This window comes from Penicillium concentricum (assembly GCF_028827145.1).
Source record: "Penicillium concentricum strain IBT 3081 chromosome Unknown utg000006l_segment0_segment0, whole genome shotgun sequence".
Lineage (NCBI taxonomy): Eukaryota > Fungi > Ascomycota > Eurotiomycetes > Eurotiales > Aspergillaceae > Penicillium > Penicillium concentricum.
In genome coordinates, this window is record NW_026622759.1 from 1,886,299 (window position 1) to 1,908,568 (window position 22,270).

The 22,270-nt window shown below is 48.4% G+C and overlaps 9 protein-coding genes across 9 annotated transcripts; 4 read left to right on the forward strand and 5 right to left on the reverse strand.

Annotated features, from left to right (window-relative positions):
• Positions 1 to 19: 19 nt before the first annotated feature.
• Positions 20 to 4,273, reverse strand: N7517_010906 (Amino acid/polyamine transporter I; the record flags this gene model as incomplete). The annotated part of the gene is made up of 8 exons (XM_056728629.1): positions 20 to 850; positions 903 to 1,705; positions 1,759 to 1,928; positions 1,983 to 2,080; positions 2,637 to 3,315; positions 3,368 to 3,940; positions 3,998 to 4,044; positions 4,094 to 4,273. 8 exons carry the CDS (start codon positions 4,271 to 4,273, stop codon positions 20 to 22), a joined length of 3,381 nt encoding a protein of 1,126 aa, XP_056574444.1.
• A 656-nt stretch (positions 4,274 to 4,929) lies between these two features.
• On the forward strand, positions 4,930 to 6,605 carry N7517_010907 (polysaccharide deacetylase family protein; the record flags this gene model as incomplete). Its single annotated transcript, XM_056728630.1, has 2 exons — positions 4,930 to 5,014; positions 5,065 to 6,605. 2 exons carry the CDS (start codon positions 4,930 to 4,932, stop codon positions 6,603 to 6,605), a joined length of 1,626 nt encoding a protein of 541 aa, XP_056574445.1.
• A 367-nt stretch (positions 6,606 to 6,972) lies between these two features.
• On the forward strand, positions 6,973 to 7,212 carry N7517_010908 (uncharacterized protein; the record flags this gene model as incomplete). Its single annotated transcript, XM_056728631.1, has 2 exons — positions 6,973 to 7,138; positions 7,187 to 7,212. 2 exons carry the CDS (start codon positions 6,973 to 6,975, stop codon positions 7,210 to 7,212), a joined length of 192 nt encoding a protein of 63 aa, XP_056574446.1.
• A 125-nt stretch (positions 7,213 to 7,337) lies between these two features.
• On the reverse strand, positions 7,338 to 9,021 carry N7517_010909 (uncharacterized protein; the record flags this gene model as incomplete). Its single annotated transcript, XM_056728632.1, has 3 exons — positions 7,338 to 7,370; positions 7,425 to 8,895; positions 8,966 to 9,021. 3 exons carry the CDS (start codon positions 9,019 to 9,021, stop codon positions 7,338 to 7,340), a joined length of 1,560 nt encoding a protein of 519 aa, XP_056574447.1.
• Positions 9,022 to 9,565: 544 nt separating this feature from the next.
• Positions 9,566 to 11,581, forward strand: N7517_010910 (serine/threonine-protein kinase; the record flags this gene model as incomplete). The annotated part of the gene is made up of 4 exons (XM_056728633.1): positions 9,566 to 9,886; positions 9,945 to 10,154; positions 10,206 to 10,994; positions 11,051 to 11,581. The coding sequence occupies 4 exons, from the start codon at positions 9,566 to 9,568 to the stop codon at positions 11,579 to 11,581; spliced, it is 1,851 nt and encodes a 616-aa protein (XP_056574448.1).
• Positions 11,582 to 11,772: 191 nt separating this feature from the next.
• N7517_010911 (uncharacterized protein) lies at positions 11,773 to 12,696 on the reverse strand (the record flags this gene model as incomplete). Its single annotated transcript, XM_056728634.1, has 1 exon — positions 11,773 to 12,696. The coding sequence occupies one exon, from the start codon at positions 12,694 to 12,696 to the stop codon at positions 11,773 to 11,775; it is 924 nt and encodes a 307-aa protein (XP_056574449.1).
• Positions 12,697 to 12,942: 246 nt separating this feature from the next.
• Positions 12,943 to 14,148, forward strand: N7517_010912 (phosphotransferase family protein; the record flags this gene model as incomplete). Its single annotated transcript, XM_056728635.1, has 1 exon — positions 12,943 to 14,148. One exon carries the CDS (start codon positions 12,943 to 12,945, stop codon positions 14,146 to 14,148), a length of 1,206 nt encoding a protein of 401 aa, XP_056574450.1.
• A 271-nt stretch (positions 14,149 to 14,419) lies between these two features.
• Positions 14,420 to 18,224, reverse strand: N7517_010913 (glycerophosphocholine phosphodiesterase; the record flags this gene model as incomplete). The annotated part of the gene is made up of 4 exons (XM_056728636.1): positions 14,420 to 14,653; positions 14,727 to 15,127; positions 15,187 to 18,015; positions 18,089 to 18,224. The coding sequence occupies 4 exons, from the start codon at positions 18,222 to 18,224 to the stop codon at positions 14,420 to 14,422; spliced, it is 3,600 nt and encodes a 1,199-aa protein (XP_056574451.1).
• A 1,078-nt stretch (positions 18,225 to 19,302) lies between these two features.
• On the reverse strand, positions 19,303 to 21,880 carry N7517_010914 (UNC45-central domain-containing protein; the record flags this gene model as incomplete). Its single annotated transcript, XM_056728637.1, has 2 exons — positions 19,303 to 21,735; positions 21,800 to 21,880. The coding sequence occupies 2 exons, from the start codon at positions 21,878 to 21,880 to the stop codon at positions 19,303 to 19,305; spliced, it is 2,514 nt and encodes an 837-aa protein (XP_056574452.1).
• Between the last annotated feature and the right edge of the window lie 390 nt (positions 21,881 to 22,270).

Genomic DNA, 22,270 nt, shown 5'->3' on the forward strand with positions numbered 1-22,270 from the left:
AATCACGCTATATGAAATTTCAAATAGGCAAGACCAACTTGCCTGATTGTTTGAGGGCATCCCTCCAGTTAACCACATTCTCATCTAAATTCATGATGCTCCAAATTTCTTGTATCACTTTCCATTGCCTCTTGAAATTACCCATTGAGTACCCCTGTACTCGCTCCCACCATTCAACCCAAGGCTGTCGATCGTTCGCCTCACATGCAGCGATAAATGCAGGCCAGGACATGGGAGCTGCGCGTTTTTCGCCAAATGAGTATGCATCTTTGAGATCTTCGGCTAGCGAAAGGTTCGTCCAGATTGCTGCTATTCGCTGTTGGAGGTCCACCGGGTTAGAGTTCTCGATTGCTCGATAATAGAAAATCGCGATCGCGCTATGGAATGCTAGAGCTTGGCAATGTATTATCTCAAGCATCGTGGGGTCCTCCAATGCAATGAGGTCGAAAGACTCGGATTCTATATCCCATGAAAAGATCTCATCGTACAATGCCGAACATCCGTCGAGCAGAATTATTGGCATTTCAGCATCCTGGTAGAAAGCCAGATACTCGGCCAGCTGACAGGTCCTTTGTAACAGATTTCCCAGATATGGAGTGATGCCATACATGTATTGGATGTTGGTGTCGTCGTCGTGAAAGTAAGGTTCCTCGAAAAACGGACCCTCTGTTTTCCAGGGTCTAGGTTCTAGCTCGTGTGCTGTCGTTCGAGCTAGGAGACTTAGAAAATGGCAAATACTGCTCACCTGGCGACTGGAGTCATCAAGTATTTCGGAGCCATAGTCTGGTCTTTGCAGCTGACGGCACCCCTTTAGATGGATTGGGAAATCTGAATCTTCGCCCGTCATGGTCTAGTTTGTTAGATGCAGTCATATTTTATATCATGGAGCGAAGGCCACCTACATCGATCGTGACTAAAGATAGCATCGCCGTCAGATAAACGGTATATTGCTGGGAGTCTTTGGGCGCTACGAGTGCAAACTTGAGTGCCCGTAAAGCTTTGGCACGGTGCTGGAGACCGAGATTGTGGTATTCTCTTGAGCCACCCATGACGTTCCGGAGATGGAATGCAGCCGACGATAATATACTGTGGAATAGTGAAATTGAGACGCCCGAGGTGGGCCCTGTATTTTGGACAAGACATAAATCAGGGCATCCCTCGAGAGCGAATGGGAGATATGTTGTTCGCCAAGGGTTCCTCGGGTGGAAGACTGGCTGTAGGAGCTCGGCGACATGGTTTTTGTAGTGATACATAAGCATTGATGTGTTGGAATCTTTGAATAAGGGCATCGAAAGCTCGATGTGTGGTGAGGGATGCATTGTGAGCGACATCTTTCTCGAGTATGATAACCTTGGCGAATTTGGTGTATCGATCATGGCTAACAAGGACTCCCAGTTTGGGGAGAAATCCATTTCATGTATTTCCGCATTCGGAATTACATTATCATCCGGGATTGTTTCAAACAGTTCGTTGGACAGCTCGGGGTCCAACTGACTAGGAGTGATCTCAGGGCTCCAGTCCTGGGTGTGATGAACATTCTCCAATAAAGCCGGGGGTTCGACATGTTCAGTGTCGCCGTGTTCCCATTTAGAGAATATTGCAAAGGGCCCTATAGTTACGGTGCATGATGGTGTTGAAATTGAGTCAAGAGAGGATATAATTCGGTTGATCTCGTCCTCCGAGATGCTAGGAGAGGTGGATTGTTCTGATTAAGAATGGTATCAGCCAATGTGCTTTTGAAAGATTGCCGGGACTCACCTAGTCTGATCTGTCTGCGCCGCAGGCCTTGAAAATCCCGCTTCTTATCTGTCATCCAGCACAGATTCACATCGTATCCGGCACATTCCAGGCCGGATTTCTGGCAGACTCCACATCCATTTTGTTGACGCTCATCACATTTGACCTTCCGAGACCTGCAGGTCCAGCACCTGTTTTTGTCAGCTCCAACAGTGTGTGGATGTTTAGATATAGTTGAGTATTACCCTGTGAACGTCACTGACTTCTGCTTCGCCTGGCGAACACGCTTGGTTTGTTTCCTAGGAGCTTGAACCGAGCCAACCATGATATCGTTGATATAGGGCTAGTTCTCAATCTGAGCAATGATTGTCACCTTTGATGGTCGTGAGGGGGAGTATCAAGTAGACCAGCGTTATGACACAGCGTGCAGTTGGAGTAAACGCCAAGTGGTCGAGAGCTCCAAGTCAAGCTTAACGGTGTCAATGGTGGATCTAGCTTGAGATATATGCGGGGTCAGTCAGGACCAATAGGTACACATGATAGCCGAGGAAATTTGGCCATTCTGCAGAGATCTCTTCAATATTCTCTTCTAATGCGGGGTTCTATAGGATTTGATTCCATGACACAATATAATTGGGGATATCTTATCTATGTCTTATCGATATGCCTTATCTTATCTCGATAAGTGGGTCGGGCTTGGCAGTTGAAAAGGGAAGGAGCCAGCGACAGACCCTAGTACAATGGATGTATGTTTATCCGGGAGATATCATGAATTATTGTCTGAGGATATTTTATTTGCAGTAAAGTTAATGGCCAAAGATCAGTGAATGTTCCAATCTATCTCATTGCAAGTGTAAGTCCACCTGTGGTCCCGTATAGTTCCCTCTTCCGTGCAATACCCACCACAGTGCCACTAGCAATGTCAATCCACATGTGATCACACTAGTATAGTTCATTTCCTCCGGAGACGTGGGCAGAGTGTAAGGGAAGCAGTAAATCACAAACGAGACAGCAATGTACATGCATGCGACAGCATTGACAACAGAGCCAACTTTCCCCATCCAAAATGGACCAGGACGGATGTTCTTGCGCCCGGTTATCAAATGTGGGAATATAGCGAGGAAGTAAGATAGTGTTGTCAACAGCACAAACGAGCCAATAAAAGCCTCGAAGGCAGTATAAGATCCCACATAAATTGCCCCGATACATGTCAGAAACACGCCGCATGCCAAAGTTGCATAAAGTGGGCTATGCCATGTTGGACTGATGGCCCCAATGTGCTTGGAAAATGGTGTTGCATCGTCGCGACCCAGGACATAGAATGTTCTTCCTGCGGTAATATAGCATCCAATCGTTGCACAGAAGATGGGTGCGATTGTGAGCGTGAGAAGCCCCACAGCACCGGCTCGAGAGCCGGTTGCTTGCAGATAGATATCACCCAATGGAGAGATCGAATTGGCGTTCACAATAAGAGGCAGGTCTGTGACAGCGTAGAACATAGAGATCAAATAACAAAAGCCAGTCGCGAAGCCGATGGTCACTTGACAAGCAAGGGCTCTTGGGATATTCCGTCTTGCGCTAGTTGATGTATCAGCAATAGAACCGTCTGCAACGAAGCAATGTTACATACTCGGGAATTTCTTCTGCGATATGTGTGACGCAGTCGATGGCACCGATCGCGAATGCTCCGTTCAACATGCCTGCAAGGAATGTGAATCCGTTCGAGTAACCAGTGACGTTGCTCCAGTCTTTCCAGACAAAGTCATTTGATGCATATCCGGCCCCATTCCTGCTTGGCATAATAGCGCAGACCAAGACTGTAATACCGAAGCCAGCAACAATAAAGAAAGACCCGATTCTGCTGATGAGCGGGAGAGCCCGTTGGCAGAACATCACTGTAAGACAGCATAGCCAGGAGATGATTAAATAGCAAACGAAAACATGCCAGCGCTGTGGCTCTACCTCTGGATGGTAGAGTGCGTATGAATAGACAATCATGCTTCCAGTCATAGAACAGTTTCCTGCTACGGCGAATGTCCACGCAAGACCATTCAGCCATCCTGCGAACCAGCCGCACAATCTGCCATAACGAGGACCAGCGGTGATAGTAGCCCAGTGGTAGACTCCTCCGGATGCTGGAATAGCAGAGGCAAGCTCGGCGATTGATGCGGCAATGAAGCAGTAGAAAAAGGAGGCGGTTGCGCTATTCTAGGTGTTAGCATTAAGTTTTAAGGAAGTTCCGTCGCTTGTGGCAACCCACAACTCGTATATGATGCCAGGTGGTCCGCCATTGTAGAGAGAAGCAATCTATGATGTGTTAGTAGTGCGCAATGTGGACAAAAGATTTGGGCTTTACAATTCCGCCTCCCAGAACCGCCCAAGCATTTCCAGTAGTTATTCCAGTCGCGCACGCACTCAAGAGGTTGAAGCTCTTTGCAAGTACAGGCGTGACGCCAGTCTCGGTATCTTCTTTTGTGGAGCCTTGGATAGAAGACTCGATGTCACCAACATCTTCTTTAATTTCGAACTGTGCCATGACAGTGGATATGAATTGCAATGCAATCAAAAATGTGTATGACTCACATTCGACGGAAATAGCTTTAGATATTTATGATCTTTGTTTATCTTTACATTTGCCTTGGTCTAATACAAGAGCCGCTTTATCCCTTCAAGATACAAGATATGTGAGAACAGGTCGCTGGCTCTTACTAAAAAACCAAGAATCGATTGAACTCGACGATAGTATTGGCTTAGAGATACTATTATCTTTGGTCTTTTTTAGGTTTGCTATGTTGTAAATCAAAGCATCATAAAAGCTGATATCTATTCGCTTGCTCTTGCCATATAAATTCATTTCTGATAACGCATAAGAAGTAGTCCATAGGTACCGGGGGAGGATTTCAGTCTTACTACAACATTTCAGTGGCAACAACCTCGCTACTATCAAGACAAAGATACTATCCTGATAGCCCCGCTCTACTTAGTCAGATAATCGAGTCTCGGAATAAGCATTCTCTGCTCGCTGGCTGTTACCGCATCTGCATATGCTCATGGGCCTTGCATATTTCCCCGCAAAACCAAGCTAGTATGCCCAGTCAAGTTTATATATTCCAAACTATTCACAAATAAAGCATGCATCTTACGCTTCTCTGAAAGAATCTGAGACTTGCTATATTTCAAAATTCTACAAACATGACATCCTGTCTCAGCAACCAGTCTGTCATCATTACAGGCGCCTCTGCACCATTGGCAGAGGCGTTTCGCGTTTGTTCCTCAGGTAAGCTTTCCTAGTTGATAAAGAAAAGATATATCCTGACATCTATAAAGACTCCAAGAAGACTATCGCGCTCAACCTGGATCATCTGATATCTACCAACTTAACTGAAGCACAGGCTCAGATAAACACTGCTTTCGGTGCTCTTGACCAGATCGATGTTTTCATTATCGATACCAGAACTCAGGAACCCTCTGGGCAAGAGGCAATCTGGGAGATCCCGTTGAGTGAATGGGATCAGGGACATACATCCATGAGCTGTCAGAAAAAAATGTTGCTGCAGGCAAAATTATTCCTCCAGCATCAATTCCAGGTCAACGAGACAAATTCTCTTGAGAACCAACCAGGGAACAGTTTCTCTATTGTTGTCCTCGGGCATCAAGATCTCTTCGATATTTCACTCGATCACGTTATTTCCAAGCTTCAAAGAGACATCTCACGACTTCATCCAGATGCTTCCGTCAACTTCCTTGATCTCAGTGCTTCGCGCGAGGCCTCTACCCAGTCAGTTGTCGCAGCAACAGCGATACTGGTCTCAGCGAAGCCCGCCCGTGGAATCATTTCACTCGCCGACATCTCTAATGTAAAAATCACGGAGAAAAACGAAAATCATAATTCCATTGCTCAGAATACCCAACTTTGTCGAAGCCTCCCTCTCCATCAGAAGCACCCAAAGGTCAAAATCGCTTTGTCGTTTGACTTCGACGCAGTCTCCGCCTTCCTGGGAACAGGACACCATCCAGACAACAACATGGCAGACTACAGCACCGGCATATTTTCCGGTCGAGTCGGTGCCAATAGGATACTACGAATGTTACAAAAACACCAAGTAGCCGATAAAGTCACCTGGTTTATACCCGGCCACACAATGGAAACCTTCGAACCAACCGTCAAAGAGATTATCCAGTCCGGCGCCGAGATCGGACTTCATGGGTATTCGCACGAAGGCGCCTACCAAATGACACCAGCTCAAGAGCGCGACGTGCTAGTCAAGTGCATGGAAGTGTCGCAACGACTAACAGGCAAAAGAGTGCGAGGCTACCGCGCGCCCATGTACCAACTCCGCGAGACGACAATCGAGCTTCTGAGAGAATTTGAATTTCTATACGACTCCTCTCTGAGCCACCATGACTCACAACCATATTTCACACCCAGCGACCCGCCAATCGAAAAGGTGGATTTCTCCAAGCCGGCTAGTGCTTGGTTGCGCCCCACGCCGCTTGCTGCGACGAATGCCCGCCCTGTCGGCCACCCACTCGTGGAAATTCCCACTGGGTGGAATAATGAGGATATGATGGCCTTGCAGTACTTTCCACATCTCGATAACAGCCATGGACATGTTGATGCGCGAGTTGTTGAGCAGAGATGGAAGGATATGTTTTTGTGGCTGTGGGAGAATGCCCATGTTGATGGAGGGGATGGTAGCTTTGTCTTCCCTATCTTGATGCATCCCGATACTAGTGGAATGTCCCATGTGATAGGCATGGTTGATCGTTTTGTGGGGTGGCTTCGGGGATGGGGGGATTCGGTTCAGTTTCACACTTTCGAGAGTATCACACAGGAGTGGTTAGAGGACCAACTGAAGACCAAGTAAATAGGAGATTGATTTATGCCTAATGAATATATTTTTTCCAAGAGATTCAAGCAATACTCTATTTCATTTAGGGGAAGCCATATTTTATTCACATCCCGACCCACTATAACTCCACTGTTCTTTCGTTATAATTTTACGTATAGATGAAGTTGATCAACTTGTATAGAATCAAAGGTGTAGGATAAGATTCTATCATTATAAAAAATCCTCTGATTGGCTGATAAGCACCTGGCTCGCTGGCTGTTGCCTCATTCAAGATAAGCATAAACATGCCACTCCTGAGCTGTTTATATAAATCTGTCGGGTGAACCCCATAAGTACAAGCATACAAACACTCCAACTCGAGAAACCAGACATATCACACATAATGCATCTTGCTATTCCTCCCCCGCCTATTCGCAATCCCGAAAAGGGGTTCAAAACACACCTAAAGAAGACACGAACCGAGTCAATCTCAACAAATGAGACCGAATCTTTACAAACATCCCCCGAGGGCTCATTAAAGAGGTCATTTCGGAGATCCATTATCAATGGTAAGTCATAGAAATATCATTTCTCTACCCGCGCTTACAATATTAAAGCCTTTGCCTCTCGCACTAGAACGTGAAGACAGCGCAAACGCGGTCATTGATTCATTTGCTTTTTTTGTTATATACCTGGGCTGCTACTGGAAGTATGCCCATCTCGATCTTGCGGCGTTTTCATTGGTACCTGTTGCTATTATGTTTCTATTTAAACTACGATCTTCTCTATCTCAAACAAGATCTATGTTCTAGCATTAGTGCTTGTGAATGATTCCATTTTCAATAATGAACTTACCTTTTCAATATATCGCACGCCGACTAGAATCCCGTCCTCATCCTCGAATTCACTTTCGTCTTGGAAAAGCAGACTGTCGGAGTCCAGGCAAGTCAAACAATTAATGACTGTATCCGTATAGATTCTACCCATTATACGGGGTAAATGGGATTTCGCCAAGTCAATAAGAACAGACTTGATTCCCACTGCGCCCTTCCGCTTGTTTTTGGCAGTCAACAAATTCGTGATCGGTAGCTCTGAACTGGGGACTGTCTGATCGTCCAAGTAGTACACAAATGAGCTCCACAATCCAATTTCTAGCAGACACACCCCGATGCTGTAGATATCATGTCGCATGTTATAGATTTCTTCTGGGTGAAGACCCTGCCGTGCGGGGTGGCGATATAGATTCCTTTCCCAGAGATTATCGCCTAACAGATTTGTGCGCTGCTCGTCAAAACGGAAGCGTTCAAATCCCACCAGTACCGAAGTTCCAAGCACACCCGCACCCGGGTGAAGTATGATGATATTCTCTGGGGATATGTTTTTGTGTACAATCCGAGAAGCATGAAGAAAAACCACGGATCGAGCCAGTGAGACAGCCAGATGCACTCGCTCGTTGAGAGGGTATGCTTCGGCCCGGTTCAACAGCATAGATCGAAGGCTGCAAGGCTCGTAAAAGCTCATCTCGCGGGGTATGGTAAATATCATGCGAAAGTGCGATTCATCTTTTGCTATGATGACACCTTGACAAGGCAGCAGAGAAGAAAAAGTCGGGTTGACCTTTGACAGAATTACGGCCAGATTTCGGATGTCCTTTTTGACAACCTTTTGGTCGACATCCCCGCGTAACGTATACTTGTCAACAATCACCATCTTTCCGGTCGGTGCTAAACCGGTTAACGCCGTAGTGAATTGGATTCCCTTTGCATTCTTTATGAGATAATCGGCATCGAGAAAGATTGACGTCGTCGAGGTTTCATCTGCAGGTAATTTGCTTTTGCCATGTGCCTCGCGGAGCTGTAGAATAGGTACTATGGCTTTGTTACCACGTTCTCCTTTTTCTGCAAGCTGTTGCTGAATAACGGGCACCGAAAGACGCGATAGCAAAATCCACGAGGGGTCAAAGTGTCGATGCCACTGCTCAAGTTGCTCGACGATACGCTCTAGCGATTTTTTTCCGTAGGCCGCATACTTCAGTCGCTGGATCTTCCCCTGCTTTGCCATGTTTCCGGACCATTGGGTATCCTCAGGCTCCCCAAAAAGATCGCCGAGCGTGTTATACGCGCTTTGCAAAATTTGTAGGAGCGTTTGCAGAACCTGATTGTGGTGGATTTGAAGACGACCGTCTAGTCCATGCCAAATATCGCGTAGGGTGGTGACTTCATCCTCAATCTTCAGCCAATAACCCTCAATACGAAGAAGGGCATTAGCCATTTCAGCTTCGGCCTGTATATACGCCTGACATCGCGCATGAAGACCCCGCCCACACCTGTTCAGCGAATAAATTAGACGGAATGGCCTGTGGGAATTTGAGGGTTCTGCTAGAAATAAACACGTACTTGATGCAGAGCTCCACCATGGAACAAGCAGCAAATGCTAGAGAAACGGGCTCCATCTTTCTCCGTGTCAAGGCCTTTTGTGTGATGTTCGAAGTAAAATAATTGGGAGAATTAGGGGACTATGGCTGAAGAAAGGCACAGCGTTGGAAGTGGCCCCGCAATTCCTGGGATTCAGCCTCATCTCCCAAAATCTTGGGCTCACTTGAATGCCTTGGGGAGTGGAACTTGCCTATATGAATATTTCCACCCTATTCTCCCCGACAGGCTCGTTCACTCCAGCGGTCAAACCCGATCCAGCTATCGCCTGTTTCTACCAAAAGTTGCCGGGAAGCTGCGGTGGCTTTCGCGTAAGATTAGCGCACAGCCTACCACATTGTGAATTAGAACATTACTTGCCAGCTGCTCATCTTGGCTCTTATCACCGGAAATACTGCTCTCTTGCGTATTCCCAACGGGGCTCTTTCTGCTTTGCAGATTTGTCACATGATGGGTTAATATATACTGAGAACTTGTTTAAGAGCCTCGTTCATGTCAGAAGCGACTTGGTTGCTAGCCGTCCTTTACCCCTCAACGAACAAACAGCAATAGGCTAGGCACGAGATGCAGTCGACTACAGCTGATTTGGTGACCGACACTAAATTTCGAGTCGAGTTTTATTCAGATTTAGTCCATCGCTTCACATTTCAGTCAAGCAACACCCCTGGTCAATATGTGAGGCGACAAGAGAGACTCGATGTGTGGAAGAAAGAGAAAGCAGTGGGCAGTGGATCTTATGGAAGCGTCTGGGTACACCGATGCTTGACAAGCGAGAACCAAGGCGAGCTACAGGCGGTAAAGATGGTCAACAAATCACAACTATCTTCTGGGGGCATCGACTTCTGCACAGAACTAGAGGCCATTGCAAAGTTTTCACAAAAAAAGGTTAGATCTTCGGGCTATTATATCAAGTTTTCAGAGCGCGTTTGTTGACTATTCATAGTATCTTGGTCTGTTTGTTGAGTACTTTGGTTGGTATGAAAATGAGGAATCTATGTTTATTGCCATGGAGTACATCCAACATGGTGATCTAGGCGCTCATTTAACGATACCATTGCCTGAGAAAGATGCTCGAGAGATCATTTTCCAAATCGCAGAAGGTCTAGAACACCTGCACAGAAATGGATTTGTTCATCGAGACCTAAAACCCGAGGTGAGTAGACAACCACAGGATGAAATAAACACCTTGAGCTAATACTAGTAGAATGTATTTGTCGTTGCCAAAGGGCCTCAATGGTGGGTTAAAATAGGCGATTTTGGCTTCAGCAAACGAATCAAGGAAGATAGCAGCCTCCGATCGATGGTGGGCACACGACTTTTTCTTGCACCAGAAGTGCAAATGATTTACCCACCTGGAACAGATGAGACGAGCGCCGTCTTTCATTATACGGAAAAGGTTGATATATGGTCTCTCGGGGTGATGACATTCTATATCCTTTTCCACGAATTTCCATTTACCTCGAACACCCCATATGCGCTGCCGAAGTATGTTCGTGGCGGACCCTTCCCATTCCCTGTATCTCCACCGGTGCAGATGCCCAGCGAGGAGTCTTACCGTTTTATGATTGCTGCGATGGCCCCAGATGCCAATACGAGATTATCTGCCCGGGGAGTTCTCGAGAGCAACTGGTTGAAGCAACGCGCTTTTGACTGTGTGTCTGGTATGGAAAGTCTGCAAATATCTGGAAAGACATCGTCCTCAATTTCACGACGAGTGACTCAGGCTCAGACTACACAATCACGGGAATCTCAAGGCACCATCACACCTTCCAATTACGGGAAGACATCGTCTACATCAATTTCTCCATCCAATCGAATTGTTTCAACCTTAATGGCCACGAACGTTTCGCTGAATCCAGCGAATCCCATTCCGCCGCAATCCAATGCCATATACAGCGGATATCACGAGCGAGGAGAAGATCCCCTGGCCGGACAAAAATACAAAACTACCCAAGCCATGTTCAACCAGGCTTCTGGCGGGCAAAAGATGAACGTAGGCACGCTGTTTTCCCTTCGTAGTGCAGGACATGCACTCTTCCGTCAAAAAAGTATCCCGAAGCCGAAGTCAAATATCAACTCGCCTTCGACGGATTCAAGGCAGCCATTGGATGGCAAAATGAAGAGACACTCTCGTGTCTTAACGATCTAGGCAATGCTCTTTACTATCAAACCAGATTCGCTGAAGCAGAATGCACGTGGAGACAAGCCTTCCAGGGATTCGACGAAGCCTTTGGATCGCACCACCCAAAGACACTCTCATGTCTTCAGCACGTAGGCATCGCTCTTTACGGGCAAGCCAGGTACATCGAAACCGAATCAACATGCCGGCTGGTCTATTGGGGACGCAAAAGCACTCTTGGGCCACATCATAAAGACACTCTATCGACGCTACAGGACATCGGCGATGCGCTTTTTTGTCAGAACAAATACATCGAAGCCGAGGCAGAATACCGGCAGGTTTATAGGGCACGCCAAAGGGCTTTGGGAGAACGTCATCAGGATACTCGCTTGGTCCTCCATAAAATTGGCAAAGCTCTTGAATTTCAAACGAAGTGTGCTGAATATCAAGCAACAATCTGATAGTCTTGGGAACAACCTTTTGCCTGTATATTCCTTGGGTCCTTTTATCGCGATTGAGTTGAAAGATAGATAGGCTGGGCGTTATTGAATTATGAGGTTATGATCCCTTGAATTGTTCGAAATGATAAACTGAATTTCAACTGCGCGCGATTCTCACGGTTTTTCGATAATAGCTAGATCAATAAACCAGCTCAGCTTGAAAAATCACTGTTCATCCACGAAAAACGGGTGCGTGACGCTTCATCAGGTTCAACCACCCGTCTATCTTCCAAGTCACCGGTCCCAGCAATAGTTGTCTCGATCCCAGTAATACAGTTCGTACAATCCATACTCGCAATCGCGTGACACTGCCGTAGAATTCTAAACACCTTGAGGCTCGGCATTTGTTTTGCAATTTTAGTACCTTCCGACGCCATTGCGTGGTACAGGAGCCTTCGCCCGTTACAATACTCGGGATCCTTTTTGGACATTCGCTGGGAATCTTGGGGACTGAGGTTGATGATGATACTCTCAATTCGTGACGGCGTGGCACTGTCGCCCCGCGGAAATTCAAGAACCTCTGTGCAGATCGAATACATGCGTAGACAAAGAGATTTCAGCGAAGGGAGTTGAAGCGCTAGTCGAGGACAGATATGTACAGAGGAGGTCATATTAGATCCCCAAGTATCAATGACAAGATGTGAGATCTTGGAGGCACCCAGAACGTTGAAAAATGGAGTTGGGTTCCATGTTGAAGCATAATGCGGGCGAGGTCGCGGATTGTAGTTTCTGCGGACAAGCAAAGTGAACGATGTTAAATGATCGCTCTTTTCAGTCACTGAAATGAGTGCGTGGTTCAATCTCTCGATGTCCTGCTCGGCGGGCCAATCCTCGGGGCCATGTATATCAAGTATGAGTCGTCGCAGGGATGTCCTCAGCGTCGGGTACTGATTGTCGGGAGCTTGTACCAACTGTATCGCACTGATTCGGAGGTCTTCTAGCAGGATGCGCTTTGCAATCTGATACCAAACCTTGAAAACTGCCAAGCAGCAGGATTCCTGCTTGCGAAGCTGGTCGCTGCCTATATAACGAATGATCATACATAGGATTTCAACCGGTAGGGTTTGTAGTGACATTGGAACGTGAGAAATAGAGGGGCTTGGGAGGAGAGAGACGGTAGAAAGGATAGGTTATGGTAGAGAGAAGCCTAATAGACGATACTGTACGCCTTAATTTAGGGAATCTGAAATCCCAAAGTGAACCCCTCAATTCGTATATGAACATGGGTATCACTTTATTCTCTCACCTCCATTTCCCTCAGATATCCGAGTCTCCCCTTTTCTCCTGTTACAAACCCCAGGCCAAATCAAAACATTTTTAAAATGGAGTCTATCGATGAATACTGGAATTCATTCCAGAACATGAACCTCGACAGCGACCATGCAAAGAAGATAAAAACAGTCCTCGAAAAAGCAAATTTCACTCATCTCTGCTCTGAAGCCACAAAGATTCGCCGAGAAAAGTCCATAGATGGATTAACCTGTTCTGTGAACATAGCAAAGTTCACCTACGGAACATACAACCTCGTGATAGCCCTGACCTTCTCCGACAAAATCCAATGGATAGCAAGAATCATGCTTCCCCAAGACGAAGATGACTTAGTATCCGAAGACCCGACAAACGAAGACGTTACAAAATCACTTTTGAGCGAAATAGCATCTATGAACTATATCCGCTCCAAAACAACCATCCCCATCCCCCGCGTTTTCGGGCATAGCGTCACAAAGAACGCCTTCGGTCATCCCTATATCCTAATGGAAGCACTCCAAGGAACCGTCCTCGAGAACCGAATGGCCCTCTCAATACCCGACACCCACAAAAGGAAATTCGCCGCCCAATTCGCCGGCTATATCTACGAACTAGGCACCCTCCAATTCCCCAAAATCGGCTCTCTATCATACGAGTCCAACGAACTCGAAATCACCCCATTCCAAATATCCAGTTCCTGGATTAACCCTCTATCATCCTCACTAGAATATTCCTATCTCTTCCGAAAAGCGGAAACAAAAGAAATCCACTCCGAACACCCCGATGTAACAGACTGGGCAGCTGCAGCATGGTTCCTTGAAAAATCACTAACGTCAATGGTAACCGAAGAACATCTCTACGGTCCATTCCCATTATGTCATTTGGATCTGGATTACAATAATATACTCGTTGACGAGGAGTTTAATATCACTGCTGTGCTTGACTGGAGTAATACACAGACTGTGCCAATTGAGAGGTTTGTCGTGAATCCGGAATTTGTTGCGCCTCCTGCTGCACCGGAGGAGTATAAACGGGCAGTTTTTGAGTTTCGGGATATTTTTGTGCAGGAGTTGGGGAGGATTGAAGGGAGGAAGGATGAGGATAGGGGATTGTCGTTGTCAGGTCTGTTTGGGTCGTCTTTGGCTGAGGTTGTTTTTCGGTGTACTTGTAGTCCTGCGCGGAGGGCTGTTTTTGATGCTCAGCTTACGCTTGCTCTGACTTTTGGTAGAGATGCTAAGTGGGAGGATTTTAAGAAGTTCTTTAATGGGCGGTTGGCGTGAAGTATATTGTATGTACTATGAGATGGGTTTGATGTCAAAGATTCGCCAGTTGAGGAAAGTGCAGTCAAAGTACACATAGGAAACTATGTTCGAGACAATCATGGTTTATTTCTTCTCAAATAAAACCCAGAGCCTAGTCATAAGAATATCAAAAACAACTGGTATTGATAGCTGTTGAAGCTGGCATAAGCCGAATGTAGACTATTGACATCAAATGCCGATAAATCACAATTCCCAGACGAGAATGCAATGATACATGACAATGCAATTCCTAAAGAAGAGTAGGAGGATTGATATCCGGTGAGAGGTTAGTTTGTTTCACCCGCTCAAGAGTCGGGACCGTGATAGCGCCCTTGGAAGAGTCAGCCGCCTGATCACTGACAGCCGAGGGATTGGGCGACGGGCCGGGTGTGCGCTCGCCCTTGTTTTGGCGCTGGATCAGGCCGTTGGTGATGCCAAGCACGGAGTCCACGATGACGGCGTCGATGCCTTCGGCGACTTGGTACTATACGGATAACATGGTTAGATGGTTGTTTGGGGTATGGAAAGTGGATGAAGAGGAATGGAAAGAAACTTACGTCGACGTTGTTGCCGTCATTGTTGAGCGTTCCGTAGGAGACACACACAAGACCGGATTCCTTGACGATACGGACCAGCCGCGGGCAGAGGACTAGTGGTTCAGCCTGAGTAACGATTCCGAGGAGGTTCCACCGCGAGGCGAATCGAATGGCCTCTTGCAAGCTGCTGGCGCGGATGTCACCGACCGGGGAGGCGCCTGCGTCGCTCAGGAAGAGAACCGGGATGGATGGTTGCTTGAAAGACAACAGTAGACAGATATCCGGGTTGAAGCTGGAGAACAACATGTCGCGGCCGCCTCCCAGATCGTAGACCTTGGTCAGGATGGTGTCGACGAAGGAGTTCAGTTCAATGGCGTAGGTGTCCATTTCTTCCTCCTCGCTCTCGTGGAGCATGGGATATTCTGGCGATCTCGGTTAGATCAACGGAATAGCTGTTCTTAGGGAAGCGGTAGTAACTCACTTAGTTCAATGTTAAATCCTACAGGTTTCGGGATCTTTGTGAATAACTCCTCCAATGTGGCGAATGGTGCCTGGATGTGCTCGCCGCGAGTGTTACCCTTGAAACCCTTCTTCTTGAAGTCGCGTGTGTGCTTGATCTTCTCGGTCAATTCGGCGGGGTTGTACTCGGAGCCGCCCACGGACATTGAGCGCTGGCGCGGACCATACTCTGATGCCTCGCCGACTTTCACGGATCCAGGTAGGGCATGACGGTAACGTCCGATGCCCAACTCGAGGAATTGATCGAGGGTCATGGTATGAACAGGCGCATCGATACCCGTCTCGCTGACCAGGAAGTCGTGGTAGATGACAGGCACGTGGTCTTTTGTGAGTTGTACGTCAAACTCAACGTAGGAGGCGCCCAGGTTGGCTGCAGCGATGAAGGACTCCACGGTATTCTCGCCCAACTGCAATGAATTGCGGCCGGCCATATTCTTACCCAGCCCACGGTGTCCAATGACCATGGTTGAGGTCATCGAGCGCCAGTAGGTCTGGTTGCCAGTGATAGACATCTTTGGGTGCTTGAAGGGGGTGATGACAAGGAAGTTGAAAGTCACAGACCCGATCACCTCAAGGGTATTCGCGGCAACAATTGGAACAGTAGAGTCACCCTTGAGGTTAATTCGGTGCGACCCCACAGTGGGCTTGATGCTAGAAAGCAGAGCGACGCCTCGGCCAACGATCTTCTCCTTCGATCCTGCGTAGGTGGGGACAAGGTCGAAAAGTAGACGCACCTTGCTAGGATCAGTAGTGTGGAAGACGATTGGCTCGGTTGAGATATTTTCCTGCACAGGCAAGTCAATCACCTCCGGCTCACCGTGAGCACCGCTAGCTGTTATCACCATCGACAAAGACGTGTCCAGCTGGGTGGCGTGGGCATTCTCCATCGGGATGCGGTCAAGGCTGACTGTCTCGAGCGGCTTGCGCATGTCCATAGTTCCCAGACTAACCAAGATCATGCTCTCATCGGTAAGATACCTGTGTCCAAAAGTCTTGATAGGTTCAGTAGTCCGTAAGCCAGGGGTCCCAGAAGTTGGGCCTGGCGCATTCGACCGGCGATCAGTGAGGGACGACTGAGTCGGAGGCGAGGAGGACTCGGAACCGGGGAGGTTTGGAGTGGACGATGAAAAATCGAGCTCAGTGGTAGGAGGGCCGGGGCTGACTTCCGCCAAGCACCGGGCAATGTCGAGATGGCCTCGCAGGGCCGCGTGCTCCTTAGCCGTCCAGCCAGAGGTATCGAAACGCTCCACGTCTGCACCGGCGGAAACTAGCATTTTGGCCACACTCAAACATCCATCCACACAGGCAATAAAGAGCGGCGTCCAACCATATGTGTTTTCGGCTAATTCTGTGTCTGCCTTCTGATCAACACTGCCATCCAGGAGAATTCGTGCACACTTGTCATGGCAAAATCGGGCGGCAACGTGCAATGCAGTCTCTCCCTGCTCATCCTGGTAATTGATATCCACGCCGGCATCCACCAGAAGCTGGACAATATCAATAAAGTTGGCCTTGGTCGCTAGTGCCAATACTGCACTAGACTTGGAGACCTGCTTTCTGATGATGCTCCGTTTCCGCGAGGGATACTGGTTTTCGGAATCCAAGAGACACCGGGTGGTTTGTGGGTGGCCGCCTACAACACTCAAATGGAGCGGGGCCCAGCCGTCATTGTCCTGCCAGAGAGGACCGTCGATGCCATCGCTGACATCGAACATGCCCCATTCCCTGAGGTGCTCGATGATGACTTCACACACGACCTTGAAACCATACTGCGCCGCGTAGTGCAATGGAGTGCGCCCAGAAAGGTCTTTGGCCATCAACGACTCGCGCTGATCAGGGCGTAGCGCGTCCAATAGGAACTGAAGGTGAGTAACAGCTGTATCATCGCGGCTCAGCTGCTGAGGCATGTGCTCCTCTTTGACTATAGCACGCGGCGGTTGGAGGGTCGGAGGCGCCGCGGGTGTAATATAGCGGGTAGTCTCCGGAGGGAAGTCAAGCACCATCGACGCCGCCGGCTCGGAGTCATTCGTGGGCTGTTCACGGCCAATGGAGATGACTAGACGGTGAAGGCAGTTACGTTTGTTGATATCATCGTCCTCCTCTAGAGTATCCACGCGGTTCAACAGAAGAGTCAGAACAGCGCGGGAACGATGAAGGATAGAGCGCTGAATCAGGGTTCTGAGAACCCTAGGATAAACCGTGTCTCCAGCTTCATCTGCGGAGGCCTTCAAAGTCTCGAGTAACTCAAGCAAGACGTGAGTGTCATCCTTGCGCAGTGCGTCATCGACGGCAGTGAGAATGCTGGTAGGCAGATTAAGAAAAGGCCTAGATGAGCCACGCTTCAATGAAAGGGAAGAATGGGTGGAGCTCGCGTCATCGGATGCCTTGTCGTCGGCCTTGGACTGGTCGGTGATGATGGCCATCCAAGCATTGATGCGCTCCTGGGATTGGAACACGCGTTCGTTGGAGGCGAACGGAGTGGGATCGACCTTGGTCTCTAGATAACGCTTCTGGGCCTGCGCACCGACCTTCTTGTCCAGCTTCTTGGTGATCTTGACGAAACCACGTCGATTGACTTCACCATACCATTGTAAGCGGCGCAAGTGGTACCGCAGATCCAACAGGGCCTCGCGCAGGTCATGTCGATCCTCGGGCTCGAGAGGATGGCGACCCTCCATGGAATAACCATAGCGCTCCTCGAGTAGCTTCAAACGGCGGGCGAACTCGGCATATTTCTTGTTGTAGAAATAATCGACATCTTCAACATTTCGGTCGAGGTTATAGAAGAACCCTATAAGCACCGAGGTCTGGTTAGAAAGGCGCTCGATTGAAACCAATAAATTCCAGGCAAGCTCTGTACGTACCAGCCAAATCCGGATCTTGTCCCGCTTTGATCTGCTCGGCCGCAGACTTGATAAGCTTCTTCAGGGCCTTGTACTTGATATAGGAGGTGCTCCACTCAGGAACGGTGAATTGGGATAAATTGCGGCCGAATTTCATATTGGCGAGATCAGCAATTCCACTAGAATTCAGTTCACCACACTTCCAACTCCACACTTTATCTTCTTTCGATTGTGTCGGGGGGGTTCCAATCGGAGGGAATTCGGAAGTCGACCTGAGTGTCACGAGGAAGCGATCAGGTGAGCGGGCGAACGCAGGTAGGGGAAATGAACCGCGCCATTGGAATGAGGAAAAGGAAGAGGGAAGGTAAAAGGGTAGAACAAAGAGACAAAGCTAGATGCACCTGACCCTGCCTTTGGGGAATGTCGGGGATATGGAAGGGATACTTTGCACACCTAGAGAGAGAGGATGGGGATAGGTTGAGAGAAGAAAGAGCGTGGGGTTAAGGAGTTTGTAAAAGAAGAGAAGAGCTGTCTGGGGTTGAAGGCGAACGGGTTGGAGGTGTGCGCACTGGACTGACGATGATTTGTCGACTCACGGGGGTTATCTCCACGGTACGGGTCTTATATACACGTACATCATACAAAGTACTATATAGTAGAGTACAATACTATTCCGTATACTGCGTATAGTACTTCGTATTATTTCAGCCACTATATTTTACAATTGCGGTGTGGAATTCCTATCTCCGACTTTTTGGGACTTTTGGTCCCACGTCATACAAATGGGGAATCGGTCTTGGCACATGCGAGATCGGCAGACTATATTGTAATTAATATTCAATTGATATTGGCAGACCTAATATTCAGACAGATATTTATCTTTGGTTTTCAAAGGGTCAAATACCCCAAAGTGCCCAGGAATGTAAAAGTTCTTAGAAGCTTGAATGGTGGAGACCGGAGACCCCGTGACCCTCGAACTATAGAAGGAGGAATATCAGTTCTTGTTGGGGGGTTAAGCCATTGATAATTCTAAAAAAAGCCAAACTCTGCGAATTCCATCCCGCCTTAGGCGTAAGAAAAAAGCAATCGCTAAAATCCGTCGCTCATCAGGTCATCTCGGAAACATTAAAAAAAGCAAATCTCAAAAACTCCATTGGATCAGTCCATCCGAGAGCCACATGCAAATGTAAAATATAAAAAAAAGAGCTAGAAAAAGAAAACGGTCATGTCGGCTATCAAACCAGCGGCTTCAATGCCTGTACCCCAGCCTGTAAGACCGCTTGGTTCTTTGTCTTCTTGAGACACGCGGTGAGAATATCGATTCCTCCCGCGGCACGAATAGCGGCTTTGGCGCGGGTGCCGATATCACCGGTCGCGACGCAAGTGAAGTTGCGAACACAGACCACACCTCGGTGAACCAATGCATCGTCATCTTCCTGGCACAATCCCAAGAGCAGTTCAACTCCCCGTGGTCGGTCCAGGACAGCGGCTATGGCGGCATCGAACTCGGTCAACATCGCAAGAGCTCCGCCCGCTGCCCGTCGGGTCGGAGCGTCATCGGCATCGGTCAGGGCTAGCAAAATGTGAAGGCGCTGGGCCGCTTGCTTGGAGCCATCTGCGAACTTGATAACACCGGATTCGCAGGTCATCAGATTACAGACCAGCTCGCAGGAAGCTCGTTGAACCCGAGCATTGCTAGACAGCAAGAGATCTTCCACTGCAGACCAGCCTTCCCGGACCATTAGTTCGGGTGCGGAGTCGTCATGCGGGTATGAAGCCAGGTTCGTCAGGGCTAGGAGACTTTCAAACACTGGGAGTAAGTCGCGAGGTTGGTCGGCAGATAACGAGGCCGTCTCGGGCGAGGAGAGTAGAGAGAGAAGGGGCCGGACGGCGGATGTAACCTGGGGAAATCCGGATGACGGGAAAACATGTGAAGGGTCAACGGAAATAAGGATGCGAGCCAGCGCATGGGATGCAATGCGTGTCGTTTCGTTCGTCACGGGGCCAGAGCTACTCTGCTTCGGGGCTGCAAGGCCAAGTAACAGTTTCACCGCACCTTGCTGGGCCAGTGTTCCACGGGACTTTTGAGGCCTAGTCAAGTTTTGTAGAATCTTTGCCGTGAGCTCATTGGTAGAAGGCAACGAAATTCGGCCGCACTCAACAAGCAGAGCCATGATGCCTGCATCGATAACGGCGCCACATCGTCTCAGGACAGCTTCCTCTTCATCCCGAATATCAATTTCTGGTGCTGCTTTCACCTTTCCGGTAGACGGGTCCGCGTAGTCTTTTAGCTGTGCCATCTTCTTTTGCTCTTCGGATAGGTTGGATAAGAATTTGGTGAGGTTTAAAACGACCATCAAGCCGCCATAGAGCGCGGATGAGTCGCCGGTGTTTTGTTTCATAGCCGCAATGAAGTTTCGTAGGAAAACCGGATCATTGGCAAGTTGATCCTTGACGGACGGCTTCACGGAAGTATAAGCCAATCCTTCGATTGCGTGGGAGTTGTGTTCAACCTTTTGTTCAGACATCAGTCCCATGAATCGATGAACCAGTTCAGACTCGCTGTCTTGTTCCAAGACCTTACCGTTGCCAGCCGAGGGTTTCTCAGGCTCGGATGCCCGGATCTTTGCCAGGGCCACTGCAGCTAATTCCGAGCAATCATCACTTCCATTGGTCAGGACATGTGACAACCAGTCCCCAAATTTCTTTGAAACAGCCTCGCGGCACGGACGGTTAATGCAAGCCGCATTAAGAAGTTCCAGAACGGGAACTTCCACCTTCTTGCTCTTGGGGTCTCGCGATGCCATCGGGAGGAGGAAGCTCATGAATTCATCCGATAAGAAGAGGTTGGCAGCTGCAGATGGAGCCACGGGGAAGACGGCGGCCACCGCAGAGAAAGCAACGATGAGATCGCTGACACGGCCTTTGCCAAGAATATTCATAATCAATGTCGAAAACCTCTTCTCGCCCGTCTCCTTGGCGACCTCGAGATATTTCGCAGTAGCTAAGGTGGCCTGGCTCCGAACTTCTAGTGGCAACCGATTGTCCAAGGAGGAGAGGATCACCTCAAGTCCTTCATCGTCAATCAAATGTTCGAGTTCAACGGCGTGGACAGCGAGTAGTCGAGTAATTCCCTTTAGAGAGCGACCATCGAGATCATGGCCCGATTCCATCAACTTGGCAATGAACAGCTGGAATAGTTCACTCTCGCAGTGGGATCGCGTTTCCTCCGATGTCCACACAGTGGGGTCTAACACCACCGTGTCCAGACACACCGCCGCCCGATCACCTCGGTCGTAGATTTCATCGAAGAATGTTGTGACAGATGTCTGGAGCTCTGTAGAGAAGTATTGTCGAACACTGACGTTCTGTCGCACCAACCCAGATATGATCTCATCTTGTGTCGTCGATAGAGAGTGGGGTCGCTGTGCGAGCAACAATTTGAGGCATTCCAAAGCAACGGTTTCCGGGGATTTCAGGCCATCGGTCCGGAGATAAATAGCAGCTTCCTTTCCTGCATTTTCATCTTTCTGTGTGGTGTATCGGCGGCAAAGATCGAGAAGCTGGTGACCGTCTTTGTCTTCATGCTGAACTTTCAGGAATGCGGCTTTCACTTGAGAATTTTCGGGGGCGATTGAGAGGGCTTCTCTAAGATTCCGAGAAGCAGCCTATGAAATGAGCCTCATATCAGTATTTTGCTAGCTTCCTCCGTTAGAGAGATAGGTGACATACCTCTCGGTGACCCGCGTCGACCAGTTCGACAGCCTCTCGGGCCAAGTTTACAGCGCGCTCTTCACCCGTTGCTTGAACCATTGCAGGGTTGAGCAAGAGACCGGAAATGTAGATTCCGGTTGTGGTTTGGAAGGTGAAGGGAGAGGCTTTCCAAGGGTTTTTTTTTTTGGAGGGGAGCGGAGAGATAAGGTGGGAACAGACAGCCGCTTTTTATGGGGAAAGGAAAAGGAAGAAAATGGTATATATATATATATATTTGATTTTCGGATTGCCGCGTTGGCCCGTTTGAATTCATAAAATGACACCTTATACTTTCCCCCGGACATATATGTAATAATAGACCGAGGGGATCTCCAAGGCTTACACTTCCATTTCCTTCACGAATCGCCATTATCAATTGGCCTGATAAGACACCAACCACAACGCCGAACGTCGTCACGTTGCGGATAAGCATATACTCAGCTTATTTTG